At 42.1% G+C, this 21250-nt stretch overlaps 1 protein-coding gene across 9 annotated transcripts in view; it reads left to right on the top strand.

Annotated features, from left to right (window-relative positions):
* The window catches only part of PPP1R9A (protein phosphatase 1 regulatory subunit 9A), a 254557-nt gene that overhangs the window by 221350 nt on the left and 11957 nt on the right, over positions 1 to 21250 (top strand). For 7 of the 9 annotated variants that reach the window (XM_045004337.1, XM_045004336.1, XM_045004335.1 and 4 more), the window contains 4 exons: positions 8686 to 8843; positions 9459 to 9759; positions 19955 to 20051; positions 20150 to 20227. In XM_045004337.1, coding sequence (XP_044860272.1) covers positions 8686 to 8843; positions 9459 to 9759; positions 19955 to 20051; positions 20150 to 20227 — 634 coding nt within the window. The remainder of the gene's footprint in view (positions 1 to 8685; positions 8844 to 9458; positions 9760 to 19954; positions 20052 to 20149; positions 20228 to 21250) is intronic. The other 2 variants (XM_045004340.1, XM_045004338.1) reach the window with 1 other exon arrangement.

The raw sequence follows: 21250 nt of genomic DNA, 5'->3' as shown, positions 1-21250 counted from the left end.
CCGTGGTTCCCTTTCCTCACCAGAATGTCACCGATCTCACTGCCTCTCATCCCGAACCTTTTATCACAGCAACACGGCCGGCTTCTTCACCCGAATCTATCCATGCTTCATCTCAAAGCCTGGTACCTGCATGGTTCTCCCAACGAGAACTAGACTGTTCCGATCAAGTTCAGAGGGTGCTTCTACACAGCAGAACACAATCCACCCATACCACCTATCTCCGAAAGTGGAAACGATTCACAGAATGGTGTTCAACTAAACAACTGTCTCCTACCTCGGCACTTCTTCCCTGCATACTCGACTACCTATTGAGCATTAAGCAATCCGGCCTTTCTTTCAGCTTCATCAGAGTCCATTTAGCTGCCATCACAACCTTTCATGGTACAGTTGACAATACCTCGGTCTTTGCTCATCCCATCACCAAGCGTTTCCTGAAGGGACTCCAAACCTTATATCCAGACATTAAGCCACCTACCCTTCCATGGGATCTTCACCTAGTATTGTCCTGTTTAACTCATCAACCCTTTGAGCCCTTAGCCACCTGCTCCCTCTTGCACCTCTCGATGAAAATGGCCTTTTTGGTGGCGATTACCTCCACCAGACGGGTAGGAGAGATAGCAACCCTTATGGCAGATCCACCATATACGCTCTTCTTCAAGGACAAAGTTACTCTACGCCTACACCCGAAATTCCTTCCAAAAGTTCACACTTCATTTCACATCAATGAACCAATACATCTACCAACTTTCTTTCCGAAACCACATGCAAACTCCTTCAAAGTCACAATGCACACACTTGATGTGTGCAGGGCCTTATCCTTCTATTTGGACAGAACCAAACCCTTCAGAAACTCTCCTAGGCTCTTTGTCTCCATCGCGGAGCACTCCAAAGGCATGCCTATCTCTCCCCAGAGACTGTCAAACTGGATCTCCGATTGCATACGACTCTGCTATCAGATAAAAAACGTTACACCACCAGCATTGATCAGAACACATTCCACTAGATCTGTATCTACCTCTGTAGCCTTCTTACGTAAAGTGCCATTGACTGACATCTGTAAAGCAGCCACTTGGTCCTCCGAGCACACATTTGTCAAACACTATGCCCTTACTCAGGGCCCTCTCTCTGACACTCGATTAGGCAGGGCAGTATTAACTATGGCATTCCTGCCAGATCCGAAGTCCCTATCTCCTTGAGATACACTGCTTCGAAGTCACCTAAAGTGGAGCACCCACAGGGACATCTCTCTCGAAGAAGAGGAGGTTACTCACCTTGTGCAGTAACTGACGTTCTTCGAGATGAGTGTTCTTCGAGATGGGTGCTCCACTACCCACCCTCCTCCCCTCTACTTCGGAGTTGGGGTAGCCTCCGTTGTAGAGAAGGAACTGAGGGAACTGGCCGCGCATGCTCACTAGAGGTATACTCAGAACGGGGGCGGGGGGCAGGCTCTGAGCATGCGTGGCCGGTACGAGTACTGCTGCAGAAATCTCCGATCAAAGGCACAGGGACGCACCAACACCTAAAGTGGAGTACCCATAGGGACACTCATCTCGAAGAACGTCAGTTACTGCACAAGGTGAGTAACCTCCTCTTCTTGACTGTAGGGGTGCTCCACTTTAGGTTTGCACGTGTCTGTGCATTTTGTGGCCCTCAACATCCAGTGTGCCCACTCTCATATAGCTATGCATCTTGCTCCACGGACATTTTCTATGGTTCGTCATTGTAACACTCATGGTTTGTAGTGAGTGCTTCTCTCCAGCCTTTCAACTGCTCTGAGAGTCTTCACAAAGGTTTCTTGGTCATTGTGGCTCATCTTCTACAAGTGTGAATAGTCATTTCCCCTACCTGGATAACTGGATCCTCAAGGGTCATTCCTTCCACACCGTTCGCTAGCAGCCAACAAGGCCCTAGCTCTCTTCCACTTTCTGGGTCTTTGGCTCAGTGCAAAAAAATCTGGACACCTGTCCAGGGCATCAACTTCATTTGAAGCCACCCTGAAATCTACAACTTAGAGAGCATACCTACCCACAGACAGATTTCCCATGATGTCCAACTTCATCTCTACACAACAGCAGAGCCCTCAAATCAGAACAATGTCTTTCTTCAACTTTTAGGACACATGCCGGTCAGCGTTTTTGATGCCTCCAAAGCTGGCTTAGAACTGTTTATATTCCCACCAAGCACAGTTTGTCCATGCAAGTATCCATCCCTCAGAGAGTCTTTGACTCTCTGAGTTGGTGGAAGGACCCCCACAAGGTTTGTGTGGGAGCGCCATTCTTGTGTCAACTCCTTACAAAGATCGTTGCTACTGATGCCTAACTGCTAAGTTGGGGAGCTGACTTCCAGGACTTAACATTGCAAGACAAGTGGATTCCCCAGGAGTCATCACTATACATCAATCTGCTTGATCTCAGGGCAGTTTCAGTATACTTGGCATCATTTCCTACCCAAGATCAAAGGTCATTCAGTCAGGGTAATGACAGACAACAGAGCAGCCATATTCTGTATATACTGCCAAGGAAGAGGAAGATCCCAATCCTTAAATCCAGAAGCCATAAAACTTTGGAATTGGTTGATATCTGACCAAGTCAACATCTCATTGGCTTACCTACTAGATCTGCAAAACATCATAGCAGACACTTTGAGCAGACATTTCTACCTGGACCACACATGGTAGCTGAGTGCTTTGGTAGTTCAAAAGATTTCTCTCTTCTGGGGCATTCCATGGAGAGAACTCTTTGTGATGCTACCCATCATGAAATGCTGGCACATCTGTTCAAGAGGAGGACATGGTCACAAGTCATAGAATCATAAATTATTAGGGTTGGAAGGGACCACAAGAGATCATCTAGTCCAACCCCCTGCTCAAAGCAAATGCTGTCCTCGTTCCTGGGCTTGAACACTGATATATGCCTATCCCCCAATACCATTGCTTCTTAGGGTCCTCATCAGATTAAGACAAGAAAAGATAGTAATCATTCTCATATCACTGGCCTGGCTGAGCCAAGTATGGTTTAGGGACCTGATTCACCTGTCTCTCCGGTCACCTTTTCATCTCTCTCTGACAGCAGACATAGGAATTGGGCACCATAACCCATTCCAGACTCTCCTCACTTCATCTCAAAGTCTGGCTCCTCAATACTCTGAGGCTTAGGAAAAAGTCTGTTTTCTTGAGTTACAGACTGTGCTGTTGGACAATAGGGAACCTGCTACAAGACTTACCTGCAGAAGTGGACGCATTTTCAGTATTTTTGGTATTGCTCATCCTACCACTGAGACACTCGTCAAGGGCTGGAACAATCTTTTCCTTAGTGTTAGAGAGCCTGCCTACTTTGGGACCTTACTCTACTTCTTGATGCCTTGTGGAAAACACCCTTTGTACTCACTGGGAGTTGTTCCCGTCTCCATTTATCCTTCAAAACCTCGTTTCTCATAGCCATCACTTCAGTCAGCAGGATAGAGGAATATGGAATGCTTATGGCTGATCTGCCATACATAATATTCTGCCAGGACAAAGTGATATAGTGACCCCATCTTCACTTCCTACCTAAGTTCTCATTGGACTTCCACATCAACCAAGACATTCAATTATTAGTATTTACCCAAACCTCATGCTTCCAGGGAATAAGCCAGTCTCCACACTCTTGATGTAAGAAGAGCCATTACCTTCTATCTCGACAGGATTAAACCACTTAGAACCTCCTCTAGCTTTTTTGTTGCCTTTGCAGAAAGACTGAAGGGAGCCTCTGTTTCTAGGCAAAGACTATCTAAATCAGTATCAGGATGCATGCACCATCTCCCTCTACAGCCCTACTTAAGAGCATACTCATCACAGACACATCCAAAGCTGCTACCTGGTCATTTGTGCACACCTTCTCTCGGCACTATGCATTCATGCTTCCAGAGCAGATATAGCCTTGGGGAAGGCTATTCTCTGAATATACTGAATCCGCCTCTTCACCACCGTCCTCCATAATTGAGGCTCTGCTTGGGATTCACTTGAAGTGAAGGATCCACAGGGACAATAATGCAAAGAAGGAGAGACTACTTACCTATACAGCAACTAGAGTTCTTTGAGATGTTTTGTCTCTATGAGTGCTCCGCTGCCCTCTCTCTTTTCCCCTTTGCTTTGGAATCCTTGGACATCAGAGTTGAGAAGGAACTGGAGCGGCTGTGATCTGCTTCTCCCTATATGCCCTCAGTCTGGAGCACATGGAGATATAGAGCACACGTGTTCTCCTGAGGACATTGCTGGCAAAAATCTCTGATCAGAAGGACATAGACATGCACACACATAAAGTGGAGGATCCATAGGGACAAAACAGCTTGAAGAACTCCAATTACTGTACAGGTAAGTAACCTCTCCTTCCTAACACAGCTTGCAGAAACACTGGATTTGGGGAGATTTTGAAAGACAACCAGCTGCTAAGGAACTGCAGCAGGCGCTAGTTGAGCTGTTTCCCTCCATGCTAGCACTAAAACAGTTCATGTTGAAATGGTCCTTAGACTTGAAAGCGAGTCTAATGAAAATGTTTTTCAGAGCAAACTAAAGATAGTTGGAGTACTTTGGTATGAGGTGTTTTACAAGCTTTCCTGGGGGTTAGAAAAGTTCATATACAAAAGTAAATTTCTTTAGAGTAGGCAAGGCCAATGGGACTGCTTGTATGAATCAGGGTTTGCAGGGTCATGTCCTTCATTTATACCCTGGAAATCATGATCACTTCCAAGACTATGTGACTCTGTAAGTGCTTCATATTACTCCAGTGTTTGTAGAAGGTGAAATTTTCAACTAGCTTTATAAGTTTTCTTATAATAGGAGGAGGAACCCAACCCTCTATGTGATTTATTTCAGAGAAATGCACAAAGAGTTACACGGCTGACCTTGCTTAATGTTACAGCTTCAGTGCGACTTGGTGCTAAGGATTGCTTTTTACCCCTCCCCATGGGATAGCAATAACATCTCTCCCGCTCAATCAAATAGAGCATAGGAAAATGAGGAGGTGATAATCTACTTGAGATCACTTGATAACTTTGGTATTTCCGGAGGTTAGTGTAATGTAACCCTGTATGGGAAGTCTGAAAATCTATTGAAAAGCTTTGAGGCAATTCACTGTAGCTCAAATCCTGAAGTCCTTAGTCAGATTAGAAACTGTTATCAATCTCAGTAGGAGACTGCCTGAGTAGAAAAAATTAATTAAGTACCTCGGGATTTGCAAAGGTCCATCTAGCCCACTATCCTGTCTTCCAACACTAGCCAATGCCAGATGCATCAGAGGGAATGAACAGAATAGGTAATCATCACGTGTCCATATACACACACAATACTTTAATAGTTGCAAGCTATACAGGTGCTCAATTTTCTTTTTTTTCACAATAAAGACTAATATACTGAGTTCTGTGTATATAAAATATTTGTGTCTTGTTCAGGAATTGCACAACTTGGCCTCTGTTGATCTCTGATTGGCCGAGGTTGGAATAGGAGCCAGTTTATCCCAGCCAAGATTTCCACCTGGTTACTATCTAGTTGTACAAGAAACATACATTTAATTACTGTGTTATGAATGCTGTGGTTATTGTCTGTCTTTATAAGCAGATCAAGTTTGGAAGTTCCCCAACTTGGCTATGCAGACTTGGAACTTGACCCAGAAGGCATCTCAGTAATTGACAAAACCACAACTCTTGCATTGTACATACAGAAGTATAGTAAGCTTGTGGGTTCTAATACAGATTGTGTTTGAGAGATCAGTAGGCAAAGGGAAAATTGAAACTGTAAGGAATTTATTTTCTTTCTTGGCATGCAATAAGAGAACAAATTTTAAAAGATTGATTGCATCTTATTACTCTTTCACAAAATGTTTAGTTTGCCAAAATATTCAAGCCTCTTTCAAGTGAAAGATAAAGAGCTTTCTAGAAATACTGCAGTTATGTTAACACAATTTGTTGAGAGAGTCATGTATTTAAGTTTAAGCTGACTAATGCCCTTTGTTCACAAGGCATTTTTGAGCAGATCACCTTTGAGCCCAGGTTTGTCTTTTGTGAAAATGTAGCTGTTTCCTTGTTCTGTTGTTTGTGAAATGTTATTTTTGAGCATGTGCTCCAGCTATGGTGTAGGTCAGCCCATGGTTGAGGGAAGAGAGAAGTTCTAAAAGGGCAAGCCTTCTATTTCCATTTGACAATTGGGTTGACAGAGTTTCATGGTAGGCAGGCACGCACATGTGTGTAAGGGAAGGGGGGAGATGGGAGGGTACTGGTACCCAGTTCTTTTTATCTATGTTAATAATCATGTGTCTGTAATCTCTTCATATGGACTGTTGGTGAAATTCACCCCTCCCTGTAAAAATCCCAAGTGTTAAGGCTTTGTACAGAGAGGTAGGTAGGGTGGCGGAGTTCACCTCCCCAACCTGCATTCAGCCCTCTGTGGTAGCTGTTCCTCTCTGTGGGGTCAGACAACAAGTACTACCCTGCATGGGGGTTTTGGGCCACTTGGTCAGCATAATGGCAGATCTAGGAGTCCTTCTCACGGCCCACCTTCAGCAACTCCTTTGTCAGCTTTTCAGCATGGGCACAAAATGCCCCTCCATCTCACATATGGGAACACCGGTATGAACTTTTCATCTGTGCCTCTATCCTACGAGGCCAAAGCAATGTTTCCAAGGTGCAGAGTGCCTTTCATAGGCCCTCATGGATTGATTAATTTCATCCTATTTGCGCTGTCATGACAAGGCTCAGGAAATGCCTTCGACATTTTCTTGCATGGAAATTGTATTTCGAACCTCTTGAGGTTTTCACACAAAGCTGTCACATTCACTTGCTTGATGACCGTATGAAGTCATTTTACTGTGGGAAAGGTCAGAAACAGCTGTAAGTGGCTAAGGAGGTTGTGCTAAAGGGATGATCAGAGTGAAGACTGCCTTCTCCAGAGTCCTACTACAGAACGGTAATTTGAGGAGAAGCTAATGACACATGGTTTACGTGAAGATGAGGTTGTTTTTGTATTATAGTAACCCTAAATCCCCGTTGTGCTAGGACCATTGGTTCTAGAGTGCTGGTGGGTTTGGTTTGGTTTTTTGGTTGGTTGGTTGGGGGGCTTGGGTTTTTGTTTTTGTTTTTTTTTTTGCTTTAGAAGGCTTCAGATGTTTGAAAGAGTTCTGAATAAGACAGGGAAAGATCCAGTGTGATGATGAGAGGAGCAATTCTAAAGGGGGCAAGGAGGCATAAAGCAGCAGCTGAGGTTGGTAATGGTCCATTAAGAAAATGCTTTTGTTCACAGAGCGGATGGGGATAGGAATGCATAAGCCATTTTTGTATTGTCAGACATAAACCTGGAAACCAAACTCCTTCAATCTCCAGAGAAAGACCAGGATTCCTCCTCATGCCACCTCCTTTCCTTTATTTATTTGACTAATGAATTGCAACTCTCAGAATTGTATTGCATACCAGCAGGAATTTAAAAACAATCTGATCAATCAGATTCCTCATTTCATAGAACAGATACATAGATATACTGTGTGTATACACACACACACAATTGGCTGAATCCCTGGAAAGGTTTGCAACATGGAGAAATGCCTTCTTAGAGTTTTTTTTAAAAACACAAGGGCCAAATTCATAAGTTATATGTAGCTTAGACTCATTTACACTCACACAGATGTCATTTATGCTCAGATACCATTAGCCTGTTTATACCCACACATGAGGGAGCAGCTTCTTTCCTGAGCCAAGATCAGCTTGGCACAGGACAGCATCTGTTCTGGTTTTCTTAAGCTGCAGAGGCCCTGATTCAAGTTACAGCAGCCCCTAAGCTGCTCTAAATTCTATCAGTTGGAAATGGTCCCTAATAGCGATGATCATATGCAAGCTATGAGCTGAAATAGTTGAGAAGAGATACAGCCTGCTTCTCCCTGTCATCATCCTGCTCCTCTACCTTTAGGTGGCTGGGGTGAGCAATTGGCAAACCAAGCTCCTATGCCAGTTGAAAATTCCCCTTTGCCATAGAAATTATTAATAGATGAGCTGTGGCCAAATTCCGGCCCTTTGCAGTGCTCAGGGGGCTAAAAAGGACCAGGCCAGGGACAGATAACTTGGCCCTGTGAGTCTAAATTGGTGTAATTTATTTGCCAAGGAGCTGGAAGAAGGTGTACATTAAAGATGGGTGAGGGTTACTTTAATATACGTCTTCTTCCTGTTCTTAGTTATGTAAATTACAATGATGTGGACTTCCTTGCATGTGGATAGAGTGGGTATGAGGGAGTCTAAGTAGGTCTAGTTTACACCACTTTACGGATCACTTACGTATTTGGCATCATGAGATGTTTAATTGTTTTGTATTATGACTGTTATATTATGTTATGACTGATTGTTATAACTTTACAAAATATTGCACTGATTTACTGGGTCTAATTTTTCAGTGTGTGCAACTTTGTGCCTATTTTCCATGCACAGTTACTGAAATTGCATTTGTAGATATGCTAATAGCTTACGCAAGTGCCTGGCTTTTTGTACATGCATATGGTTAATTTGTACAGCCAGTTTCAGTGATTGCACTTGCAAATAAGGCATGTAAAAGTGCATGCACGTTTGGACATACATTTGCAGATCAGGACTCTGTGTGTAATCTGACAAGAGTTAAATTGCTAATTTTATCCAAAGAATGTTATTAAATATCTTTGAATCCTGTTTCCGTAGATTTCAATGAAGCAGTCCCAGAAACAGAGAGGCTGGACTCCAAAGCACTGAAAACTCGAGCCCAGCTTTCAGTAAGGAACAAACGGCAGAGACCTACTAGAACAAGGCTCTATGACAGTATCAGTTCAACTGATGGAGAGGACAGCCTTGAACGAAAGGTGAGAAGGTCTTCCCTTTCTCTTATTCATAGGATGATGTGCTAGATTACTCTTGTTATTTGTTTCATCCTGTATCTTCGTCCTTTCATTTTAGTGTAGGTAGAATGTATTCATCTGTGGCCAACATATTCTGGATAACAGTCTGAACAGTGTGCAAGTCGTGTCGCCTTGGAGGCAGCACATCTGTTTTTGTCACAGGAACAGCAGAATTCCTGTCTTATTTTCATGTATTATGCTGTTGTTATGAAGGTCACTTCACTGTTTTCCCCATTTGAACTAACAATGAGCACTATGCTTAGCGGGTCATTTAATTTATGTGGGAGGAGAAGCGAACTCAAATCCTGCATTTGTTTATTTTTCTGTGTGAATGACAGTTAATTTAATATCTACTCTTTGATTTTGCTGATCCTAACTCTTGAACCTGTAAGCAAATTATTAGTATGAAACACCTATCTGTGATATAAAAGGTAACAGTGTGACTTACTAGAACATTGCTTAAAAATATAAAGGCTCCACAAACTGTTGTTAAATGAAAGGATTGCATGTTCAAAATAAATGTTGCTCTGATTGGTTGCTAAATGGCATAACTTGCTTTATAATCTCTTATACCCACAGCCTTCAGACAGTTACAGTAGTCTCATGCACATTTCAAAATCACCTCTGCCCATATGTGTGAGAGCATCCTCACCAGCATCAGATTCTGGTGCTTCCTCCCTCTCCCCAGTGGCTAGCAGTGCAGCCTTCTCATTTGACAACGTAGCTGAAAACCAAGAAGGAGGACAGCAGCACAAAGGAGGTGTGCTTTCCCATTATGTTCGGGGAGACACTCCACTTTCCTCTCCTTCAAAATCCAGTCACAGTTCTGAAACATCTCCTTTGCATCACCCAACCAACAGGAATGTTTTACAAGACGAAGGTATAATTATTTTTTACAAATGAGTCAGTGCGTCACTTTGCTCACTTACGTTTATGCAGTGCACTCTTCTTGTTTTATTAGCACTTAAGTCTCTAACAGGCCCTGTAGACACCTTGAAGTCGGAAAATAGCAGTTCTCTTCATTTGGTGGTAGGTGGAAGGGACACAGATTAAGTCAAGACAAGAATTGTTTCCTCTTTTTCCCCTTGAGCTGGTTGAAAAAAGGAGGGGGGAAATCACAGAAGTATTTTGGAATTTTTATCCCATGTTTGTTGTTTTTTTAATTTGGAAATTTAAAAAATTCAGACATTTGTCAAAATTCAAAATGTTTCAGTGAGCTCCACCTACTTCCTGAGTAGAGTATACCGGACTAGTGCTTAAGAACATTCTTCAGTGTTTATATTGAAATCCTGAGAGGCACTTTAATAAAACTGTTAGTAACTCAAAATCTGTGGGTTGGACATCGGTACCTGTGTTTCATGGTGGAGGTTATATGGAGAAGAGCATAGCATAGATGTTGTAGTTTTGTTAATAGATGAGAGGCTATGTTGTCTTCTGGGTTAAGCAAGAGACCAAAAACCAGGAACTCCTCTGTTCTAAACTCAATATTTCTTATTGCTTGTGACTCTTTAGCCAAATCATTAGTTTTCTAACTCGGTTTCCTGAGATGTAAAATAGGGATAATGATACAGTACATTTTTATGTAGCTCACGCAGGTGTTTCAAAGATTAGTTTGGTTGTGCTGCAGTTTGAAACTACAGTGTAGTACAAAGTACTACTCCTTTTCCAACTTCAGTGTAGTGCCAGTGTGTCTGATTTAGGCATTTGAACGTATAATGTCTCTCTTTACTTAGATCTGGGCATTCCTTAATCATTAGTGAAGCAAAACTAGCATTAATGTCAGTGGGAATTCTGTCCAATAAGGACTTATGTCGGGACCTTTAACATCTTCATAAAAGACGCTCACTGAATTAAATTAACTAAAAATAAATACTTACTCTGGTTTTGTTGATCTGCTGAAAAATTTTGCCATTGTTTTATTAGGAGTCAAGTTTTTCCCCATCATAATATGATAGACAATAAGGCCCTCTCCAACAGATTCTTACCAAGATACTGGGTTTGGAAAAGGTGAACGCTAATATCATCATTCTGACCTTGACACCAGAAATTCCTATTATATATCCCTGTGTATGGTACTCTAACTGTGGGATAGCTAATACATTGGAGTAAAATTCAAAGCTTGAGTGCAATGTGTCGACTGATAAAAAAAACTGTAGTTCTGTGTAAATGTGTTCATTGGTGAAACCATAAGTGCTGCATGACCGCAGTGAAAATTGCATTTGATGAGAACTTGGCTGAAACTGATGGTTTTAGATCTCAAAATCTAGTGGAATATACCCTTGCATGGTAAACCCTCCTTCATTCCTCACTATTGTCTTTTTATATGTGTTTAATGATATCATTAATTGTAAGAAGGGGATTTGAAGCCCACTCAGTGCCCCCTCCCCCATTGTAGGTCCTGGAACTAATCTATATTTTAATTGATACAGAGGTGATATGCTTTTCCCACTATGAACATTATATGAAGAGCCCAGTGTTCTGTGGGTAACCAGAGTACAATGAGTACCGGTATGTTAAAATCAAAGTAGAACAAGTTAGTTTCAGACAGAAACATTTGCATTTAATATGTTCTCCAGTACAGCGATATCCTCAAGTGTTTGTCAGCCAGTGTTCCAGTGACTGCTTTATAATAGCATTTAATTGATTATTAACTAGTCTTAAAAATTCTTATTGTACAGGAAATGGGCCAGTAACTAAACACAGTAGATTCTCTTGTTGTGTTTGTGGTGTGGGTTGAGCTGGTTTTGTTTTAAAGACTGAGAGTAGTCACGGGTGCATGCACACTCCTGTGTATGTAAGTGGCTAATGACTAACCCTGTAATATTGCAAAGTTCTATATTCTCTGGTTAATGAACATGGCACCTTTCAAGTATTTGTCTGAAGTGTTATGGAAAGCCATAGCTCTAAACAGTTACAACATAATGAGAGAGATTACATTCCAAAATTATTTTAAAGTTTCTTTGGCCTGGTCTACACTGGGGGGGGGGGGGAGGGGCGTCGAACTAAGGTACGCAAGTTCAGCTACGGGAATAGCGTAGCTGAACTCGAACTACCTTAGTTCGAACTACTCACCCGTCCAGACGCCGCGGGATCGAAGTCCGCGGCTCCCCCGTCGACTCCGCCACCGCCGTTCGCGGTGGTGGAGTTCCAGAGTCGACGGGAGCGCGTTCGGAGTTCAAACTGTCGCGTCTAGATTAGATGCGATAGTTCGAACTCCGAGAAGTCGAACTCTACGCGTCGACCCGGCAGGTAAGTGTAGACCTACCCTTAGTTTTTTAGAATAGTTCTAGCTTAGATTCTCTCTTGGGGTGTGACCATTTTTTACAGCAATATCAGCATCCCAACTCTAAAGACAGCAGATGTGGTTACTGACGGATCCTCTGGTGCTGTAAAGTTACTTCTCCTACCCTACTGCTGCTGGCGTAGGAAGTGTGGTTTTGGGAAGAGCTAGGCCTGGACGTCGCTATCAGCTCCTTGGTGCTGTTAGCTGTGGATGTGAGTTAGAGTACTGCTTTCCCTGAATTACACTGTGTACTGCTTGGCTGTAGCTGAAAATCTGGGCTTTTGTTTACAAAGCAGCCCCCTTCAAAATTACTAGGCACTAAAAAACCAGCCAACCAATACCCAGTTAAAGTAAGATTAAAACATTAGAAAAATTAAACAAAATACTAAAAAGCCAAACAACATGATCAAAACAGATTATCAAGGAGACATTCAGTCATAGGGGCCAATTACACCACTGATGTGAACGGCACATCTCCAATAACTTAAATAGAATCATGAGCACAGAAAACTTGCCCCAGTATTTTTAGAAATATCTCCTTTACCACCAAGGAAAAATGTAGTACATCTCTACCTCGATATAACACTGTCCTCGGGAGCCAAAAAATCTTGCTGCGTTATAGGTGAAACCACATTATATCAAACTTGCTTTGATCTGCCGGAGTGTGCAGCCCCCCCCCCCCCCCCCCCGGAGCACTGCTTTACTGCGATATAGCCGAATTTGTGTTATATCAGGTCGCATTATATTGCGGTAGAGATGTATAACTATTTAATTGGCTTAGATTTCTCTGCTACTGTGCTATCAGAGAAATAACATCCCAAATTATAACAATAAAGGAAATATACAAATTGAAATCTTAATTTTCCTGGACCAACATGTAGTCTTTTGATATTTGAAAATGTGCAGGATGTTATTCACAAGGTCAGATTAAATTATCATATTGGTTTCCTTTGGCCTTAAAATCTATTAAATCTATGAAAGTATTGTTTGATCATTAGCAAATAATATATTAGTAGCCGTGTTAGTCTGGATCTGTAAAAAGCGACAAAGAGTCCTATGGCACCTTATAGACTAACAGATGTATTGGAGCATAAGCTTTTGTGGCTGAGTACCCACTTCGTCAGACACAACTAATATATTAATAGTTTTTCATCTAATGTTATAAAAATATATTTTTTGTGTATAACTGGTTTAATAAAACACCTGTATGGATATTGTGTAGCATTCTAGTTAGTGACAAGTTCTGAAGGAACACAAATATGAATTTGGAGAACTATTATCTGTGGTGTGTAACCCACTTAAATCCGCCTCTGCACCAGATGACTAGAGGTGAGCTAATGTAACGTGGATTTTTTTTAACGATTCCAGAATCAGTCCTGGCAATAACAGGCTGGTAAGCCTAATTTCAGTACCAGGCAAATTGGTTGGAATATAGTAAAAAACAGAATTATCAGACACATAGATTAACATGATTTAGTACGAAAGAGTGAACATGGCTTTTGTAAAGGGAAATCATACCTCACCAATGTCGTAGAATTTTTTGAGGGGGTCAGCAAACATATGGACAAAGGTGATCCAGTGAACATAGTATACTTGAACTTTCAGAAAGCCTTTGACAAGATCCCTCACCAAAAGCTCTTAAGCAAAGTAAGTAGATATGAGATAAGAGGGAAGGTCCTCTCATGGATGAGTAACTGGTTAAAAGACAGGAAACAAAGGACAGGAATAAATAGTTTTCAGAATGGAGAGAGGTAAATAGTGGTGTCCCCCAAGCATCTGTTCTGGGACCAGTGCTGTTCAACATATTTGTAAATGATCTGGAAAAAGAGGTTAACAGTGAGGCGGCAAAGTTTGCAAACAATACAAAATTACTCAAGGTAGTTTAGTCCAAAGCTGACTGCAAAGAGCTACAAAGCAATCTCACAAAACTGGGTGGCTAGGACACAAAATGACAGATGAAATTCAATATTGATAAATGAAAAGTAATACATATAGGAAAATATCATTCCAACAATGTATACAAAACGATGGGGTCTAAATTAGCTGTTACCGCTCAAGAAAGAGATCTTGGATCATTGTGGATAGTTCTCTGAAAACATCCGCTCAATGTGTAGTGGTGGTCAAAAAAGCTAACAGAATGTTAGGAACCGTTAGGAAAGCGTTAGATAATCAGACAGTAAATATTATAATACCACTATATAAATCCATGGTATGCCCATACCTTGAATACTGTGTGCAGTTCTGGTCTCCCCATCTCAAAAAATATATATTAGAATTGGAAAAGGTATTAAAAATGGTAATGTTTAGGGGTATGGAATGATTCCATAGGAGGAGAGATTAAAAAGACTCAAACTGTTCAGCTTGGAAAAGAGACGACTAAGGGAGGTTATGATAGCGGCCTATAAAATCATGAATAGTGTCAAGGAAGTGAATAAGGAAGTGCTGTTTGCCCCTTCACGTAACACAAGTACTAGGGGGCCAACTGATTAAATTAATAGGCAGTAGGTTTAAAACAAAAGGAAGTATTTCTTCATACAACACACAGTCAACCTGTGGAACTTGTTGCCAGGCGATGTTGTGAAGGACAAAAATATAACTGGGTTCAAAAAAGTGTTAGATAAGTTCATGGAGGAAAGGACCATCAATGTCTATTAGCCAAGATGGTCAGGGATGCAACCCCATTCTCTGGATGTCCCTAAACCTCTGACTGCCAGATGCTGAGACTGGACAACGGTGGATGGATCACTGGATAATTGCCCTATTCTGTTCATTCCCTCTGAAGCATCTAGCATCAGCCACTGTCCGAAAACAGAATACTGGGCTAGATGGACCATTGTGTCCAGTCTTATGTTCTTCCAGCATTATGATCCAGGCATGCACATTTTACTAGGAGATAATGGAATGCAATCTAATCCTTTTCAGTCAATTTGTTTATATGCAAACTAGTTAGTTTATAATATCTCTTGCATGATGCTAGGGACAGCCAGACAATGGCACAAGTAGGCAGTTCATTTCTGTACTCCATTCAGAAGGCTGTCCATTTCACAGTTTCAGAATGCAAGGCCCTCATGAACCTATTATCAAGGAGGAGGGCAGGTAGTTTTGGCAGGGATAACGTGGAAAGTTGTTAAAATGTGCCAGTGCAGACTATTCTGAAACATCTAATTTTCTCAGAAAGAGACACGTTTTCAGTATACACAGAAAGCACTGACAGAATAAATTGTGCCAGATCGATAGAACTGTGTCAAGGCCCTTACTGTATCTGTTGTGGGGGCAATACTTTCAGAAGGTGACCAGGCAGCAAGATTGAAAGTCAGGGTAACGGAGGCAGGTAGGGAAGCTCCACAAATGTGATGGAGTGAAAAGGGGCTATTTCTTTTATACTCTAAATTAGCAAAAGACCAGTTCCTTCTAAAATCTAGAATTAATTTATTACCAGTGTAAATCCTTATCTGCAGATCCTAACTCACCAAAATAGTCTCATTGAGTCCCATGGAAATAAATAAGGTTTCACAGGACTGGCCCCAAAACATATATAATCCAGAAGAGCCGTGTTTGTTTTTCAGTTGTTAGTAACATTTTATTTAAAAAAAAATGAAATGTGTTTCACCACTTTTGTAGTGTTCGTCTCCCCAATTGTTTCAGCTCTGTTCTTCTTCCTCTTGTTCTTTTTTCATTGTCTTCTCTTCATGGTAGATCCTCAAAGCTCTTTGTTATAATAATGAAAATGTACAAAAAACCTCTGTCACAGCTTGTTTCTCTGCTTTGAGTTATGGATATAGATGATATTCTAATGCACAAACTGGGCTTCTCTGTACATAGCACAAACATTTAAAAATCGGGACACAATTTCAAACCAAAGTGAATGCTGAATATCAACCTGGATTTGATCTTGTTTTGTAGCTGGTGTTTTGGTGTTTTCACTCTATCACTTTCCTGTGTGCCTGTCACAAACCCAACACACATTGTAGATTCATTCAGTTCAATTTTATTCTGATTTTAAATAACAGTGATAAAATAAGGGGAGTAGTCTGGGAATTCCTAATGCTAAAGAAAACACAACACAATCTTTTCACTGAGAATCTGAAAAGTTTTAAAACTGTTAAATGACAAGAATACACAATAAAGACAAAAGAGACAACTTAAGACAATATACTTTCTGTACACTGGGGTAAAAATTGCATAGTAGTCTCATCAGCCTTTGTTGTAGGATGGATTGCTGCTCAAGAGAGTTCTGCATGTGTTTTGCCACTTTGTGTACTACCACTTTTATTCCTGGGAGAACTCTGCTCCAAAAAATTAAAAATTCCGTTCCCAATATTTTAAAATTCTGCGTATTTTATTTGTCAAAATAACAATATAATCAGGCTAGTTTCAATTATTTTCGTAATTTATTTCAAAATACCTGTTAGCAAGTATGTCTGTAACAATATAGACAACAAAAAAGATGCAGGAAATGTTTTTTGACAAATAGATTCCTTACTAGGCGTATTAATACAGAACTTTGAGTCATATTCATTTAAACTACAATACAGAACTGTATTTCCCACACCCCTCAGAAGCAGTGGAAAGGTTTCAGGGGGTCGGGGTAATGGAAGAACTGAGAGAGAGGGAAATAATTGCTGGCAAGGAGCCTGGGAGTGAACTGGGAGGGTTATTGGGTGTGGGTGGGAGAAGTATGGAACTTTTTTTGGGGGGGAGGAGACCCTCCCCCATGCAGACCCTGGCTTACTCCTAGCCTCTCCCATTCAGTCAGGCACATCTGCTCCTGTCCCTGGGTGTCCCTGCACATCCCTGCCCCATCCCCATATATCCCTGCACCCTCACTCAGATACCACTCCTCCCCTCCGTCCCCATGTCCCTGCACCTCCATTCAGCCACTCCTCTTTTCCCATGTTGGCCATACTCCCACTCGGCCACCTTATCTCCATGTGTCCCTGAACCCCCATTCCCGTTTGGCCTGCACCCCCACTTAACAGCCCCTGGCTCAGTGCTGTCACGCCACTAGCTCCTGTGTCCCTCCCCCAGTTTGTCATCCCTCCCACTAGCCCTTCTGAATAGGGTTTCCATGTTTCCAGTTTTCGACTGGAACGAAAAGGGATCCTGGCAGCTCTGCTGACCAGGCCACTGCAAGTCTGGTCAGCGGGGCTAAGGCAGGCTCTGTGCAGCTCCCAGAAGCAGCCACCACGTCCCTGTGGCCCCTAGGTACAGGGGCGGCCAGGGGGCTCCATGCGTGGCACCACCACCCCCCAAACGCCGGGTCCACAGTGCCTATTGGCTGGGAACTGTGGCCAATGGGAGCTGTGGGGGCAGTGCCTGTGGACAGCGCATAGAGGGCCCCGGCCCCTCCACCTAGGGGCCGTAGGGACATGCCATCCACTTCTGGGAGCTGCGCAGAGCCAGGGCAGGCAGGGAGCCTGCCATAGACCCACTGTGCCGTGGACTGGGAGCCGCCTGAGGTAAGCGCCACCCGGCCGCAGCCTGCACCCCAAACCCTCCCCTGCCCCTCAACCCCCTGCCCCAAAATCGGAACCCTTTCCCATACCCTAATTCCCTCCTAGAGCCCTCACCCCCCAACCCTCTGCCCCAGCCCAGAGCCCCCTCCTGTACCCCAAACCCCTCATCTCCAGCCCCACCCCAGAGCCTGCACCCCCTCCTGCACCCAAGCCCCATCCTGGAGCTCTGATCCTCACCCACACTCCAACCTCTTGCCCCAGCCTGGTGAAAGTGAGTGAGGGTAGGGGAGAGCCTGTGATTGGGGGAGGGAGATGGAGTGAACGGAGAAGGGGCAGGACAGGGTTGGGGCCTCGGGGAAGAGGCGAGTAAGGGTGTTCGGCTTTGTGCGATTAGGAAGTTGGCAACCCTGCTTATGAACCCCCCATGTGCCCCCCCACTGTCCATCTCTCCATATCCTGTCTCCCCTCCCCTCCCCTGGTCTCGTGGGCAGGGTGCTGTGAGGAAAGCAGCCTCTTCTTCTCCCTATCCACAGCTTCCTGCCCTCTGATCTGGTGCCACAGCAGCCTCTGGTGGGCAAAAGGTGTAACTGCAGCACCTGTCCAGAATCTATTTTCTGCAGAGACAAAAATCTTCAGGGGACGTGAATTCTGCACATGCACAGTGGCACAGAATTCCACCAGGAGTATATTCTTTGGCTCTCCTTTTGGAAATTTGATGCTTGTTTTCTGTTTCAGCATAAGGCCAGGTGTCAGATCTTCATGAATGCCTTACATAAGACATAAATCATGGTTGCTGAAAACAACTTGTTTTTAGAGTGTGTTGTATTTCTTGGCCTACCACATCATGCTTCATGGGTCGCTTGTGCATTGCTTTTATTTCATGAACAAAAAATGCCAAAATGTTATTTCTAGTGTAAAATATTTGTTTCTTAGTTGCTGCACTGCAGCAAACTATTTTTGAGGAAGCCCTTAGTGATTCTGCAAGCTGTTCATACCAGTGCAGCCCTGTGCCTCTGAAAAGCCCCTTTGAATGGGTAGCATGCAGGGTTAGGGGACTTAGAGGGCAAAGCTGTGCTTGTGATAGTTTTTGTTTTTTGCTTGTATAACGTCAACAGACCCCGGTCGTCGTTGGCCGGGATCAAACCCTGGGACCTTGGGATCTTAACGCATGAGCCTCTACTGCATGAGCTAAAAGACACATGTCTCTTAGCCAAAGCTGTAGCAGTCTCATCAATGTCGAGCTGGTTTAGCTGCCACTAGAAGGGAGCAGATTGCCACACCAAGCAGGTATGGGTTACATTTGCTTGCTTATTTATTCTTAATTCTGAGGGCTTGATTTACCCAGTGAAAGCAGGAGTGAAAGCCAATGGAGTTGTTCCAGTGTAGAACCAATGTAAATGTGATCAGAATCAGGATGGTAGACTATAGTGTAAAAGACACGAAGAAACCTAAGGAAACGAATGACTGATCTTCTTTCATTCCCTGTGGAACACTTAAACATGGTCAGTCAAACCCACATTTGTGTCTGAAATTTTTTAACTGTTTTATTTTGTTTGCTTTAAGGATTTTTCAGCACTTTTGTATAGTCAGTTTTACTGTTTTGACTGTATGGGGCTGTTATCTGTTTCCCCTTTTGTTTTTTTAGGGTTATCACAGTGACAGAGAGAGGAAACATATGATTGTAAAATGGCAGAGATTGCCACAGGGTCTCAGAGCAGGTGTAGAAATGGAAGCTATTTTAAACTCATTTTTACAAATTGACTAGATTACAAGATGACAATGTCTCCTTTGATCAAGTCATGAAAACAAAATAGTTTATTACCTCTTGGCACTCCCGTCATAAAAATTATCCAATTCTCCAAAGCTGCTGGAGTCTTTCAGAACTGATATTCAACAGCCATCTTTGACAGTAAAGTATACTCCCAAAAAAGCTTGTTCTTGGCAAAAATAGAGATTAGATAGATCCTCCAGGGGTTTAAAAATGACTCATTTTTCGTATTTCTCCTTATTAGCCTTATGTGTGGCTTGCCTTAGTACAAATTATTACATTAAAACTCAGTTCAAATAAGTCGTCCCCCCCACCTCCCATTTTCCCCTCAGTACTTTCTCTCAAGTTTCAAAGCAGTTCATTGAGGTACTTCTTATACCATTTTTACCACTTCTTCTCAAAGAAGGGAAGTTATTTCTGTAGCTGCACCTAATTAAATGACATGCCCCACTATTTATATAGATATATAATGTGTATGTATGTACAAATGCACATGTACACAAACTCTTCTGGAGTTACTGTTTACTATCAGATAAAATAATAATGTATATTTTTTTCATGTATAAAGATATCCTAGGTGGTCACACAGGTCCCCAATCATCAAGAGCAACCAGCCCTACTATGGGGCAGGCAGAAAAAATAAAGCGAAAGCTTGTGGATCTTGGGTAAGCATTTATTTATTTAAAAACTAGATTACTATTAGAAGGGAATGGAAAGCTAAGTTTCAAATGACATTTGTTGATGGTCTCTAATCTTGTTATAGGGCTCCCTTGAGAAGGAGTTCCCACAAGGGCAAGAAATGGAAAGAGAGAGAAGTCATTAGGGTGGCCTGTGGCACCAGGTATGGGTAAAACAACAAAGATGTTATCTGTCTCATCCCAAAATCCTCGGCAAAACTGTGCTATCCAGGAGATGAAACCACTGATAGTCCACCTTTCCTGTGTGTATTGCTAAAATAAAGTTATACCCCGGGGGCCAAATTCTGCTCTTATTAGCTTCCATGAACCCCTGTTATAGCCAGTTGTTTTTAAGGAGAAACTGACATTGATGGGAGAATATTTTAACAAACAGCAAAATAATAAGTACTCATACTCTAAAAATAGATTGAGCCACATAATGCCCAAGATAGGCCTATGCGCCCATTGACAACGATGGGAGTGGCACACATAGATTAGTAGAATTCACACACACATACCTATATAAAATATTAGGGCTGTCAAGCGATTAAAAAATGAATCACGATTAATCGTACTGTTAAACAACAAAATAATACGGTTTATTTAAATATTTTTGGATGTTTTCTACATTTTCAAATATATTGATTTCAATTACAACACAGAATACAGAGTGTACAGTGCTCACTTTATATTTATTTTTTATTACAAATATTTGCACTGTAAAAAAAACAAAAGAAAAGATATTTTTTCAGTTCACCTAATACAAATACCTTAGTGCAATCTCTTTATCATGAAAGTTGAACTTACAAATGTAGAATTATGTACAAAAAATAACTGCATTCAGGCTGAGAATCAGTAAATAGTGAAATATAATCCTGATCATTCATTTCTAATAGCCTTTCATTTTTCACTGCTGAATATGCCTGCTTTTGGATTCAGTTGTTGAAGGCAAAGATTGTTATTGCCTCTCTCAAAATTCATGAGCTTTTACAACTCTCATTATGCCTCTGTAAACGGGAACATTATTATCACTGTGTAACGTTTTAAAGACTGCTTGTACTTTCCTTTGCTTCTGATACTAAAGAATTTGCTTCTCAAGATCTTTGGATTCTAGGGAAGGATGCTTTCCCTAGAATCCAAAGATGAAGAAGCTCTTTGAACGCAAGTGACCGATCCCATGACAACAT

Source organism: Mauremys mutica, chromosome 2 (genome assembly GCF_020497125.1).
Source record: "Mauremys mutica isolate MM-2020 ecotype Southern chromosome 2, ASM2049712v1, whole genome shotgun sequence".
NCBI lineage: Eukaryota > Metazoa > Chordata > Testudines > Geoemydidae > Mauremys > Mauremys mutica.
The sequence above is the reverse complement of the archived record's forward strand: the minus strand, read 5'-3'. Positions and strand labels throughout refer to the sequence as shown.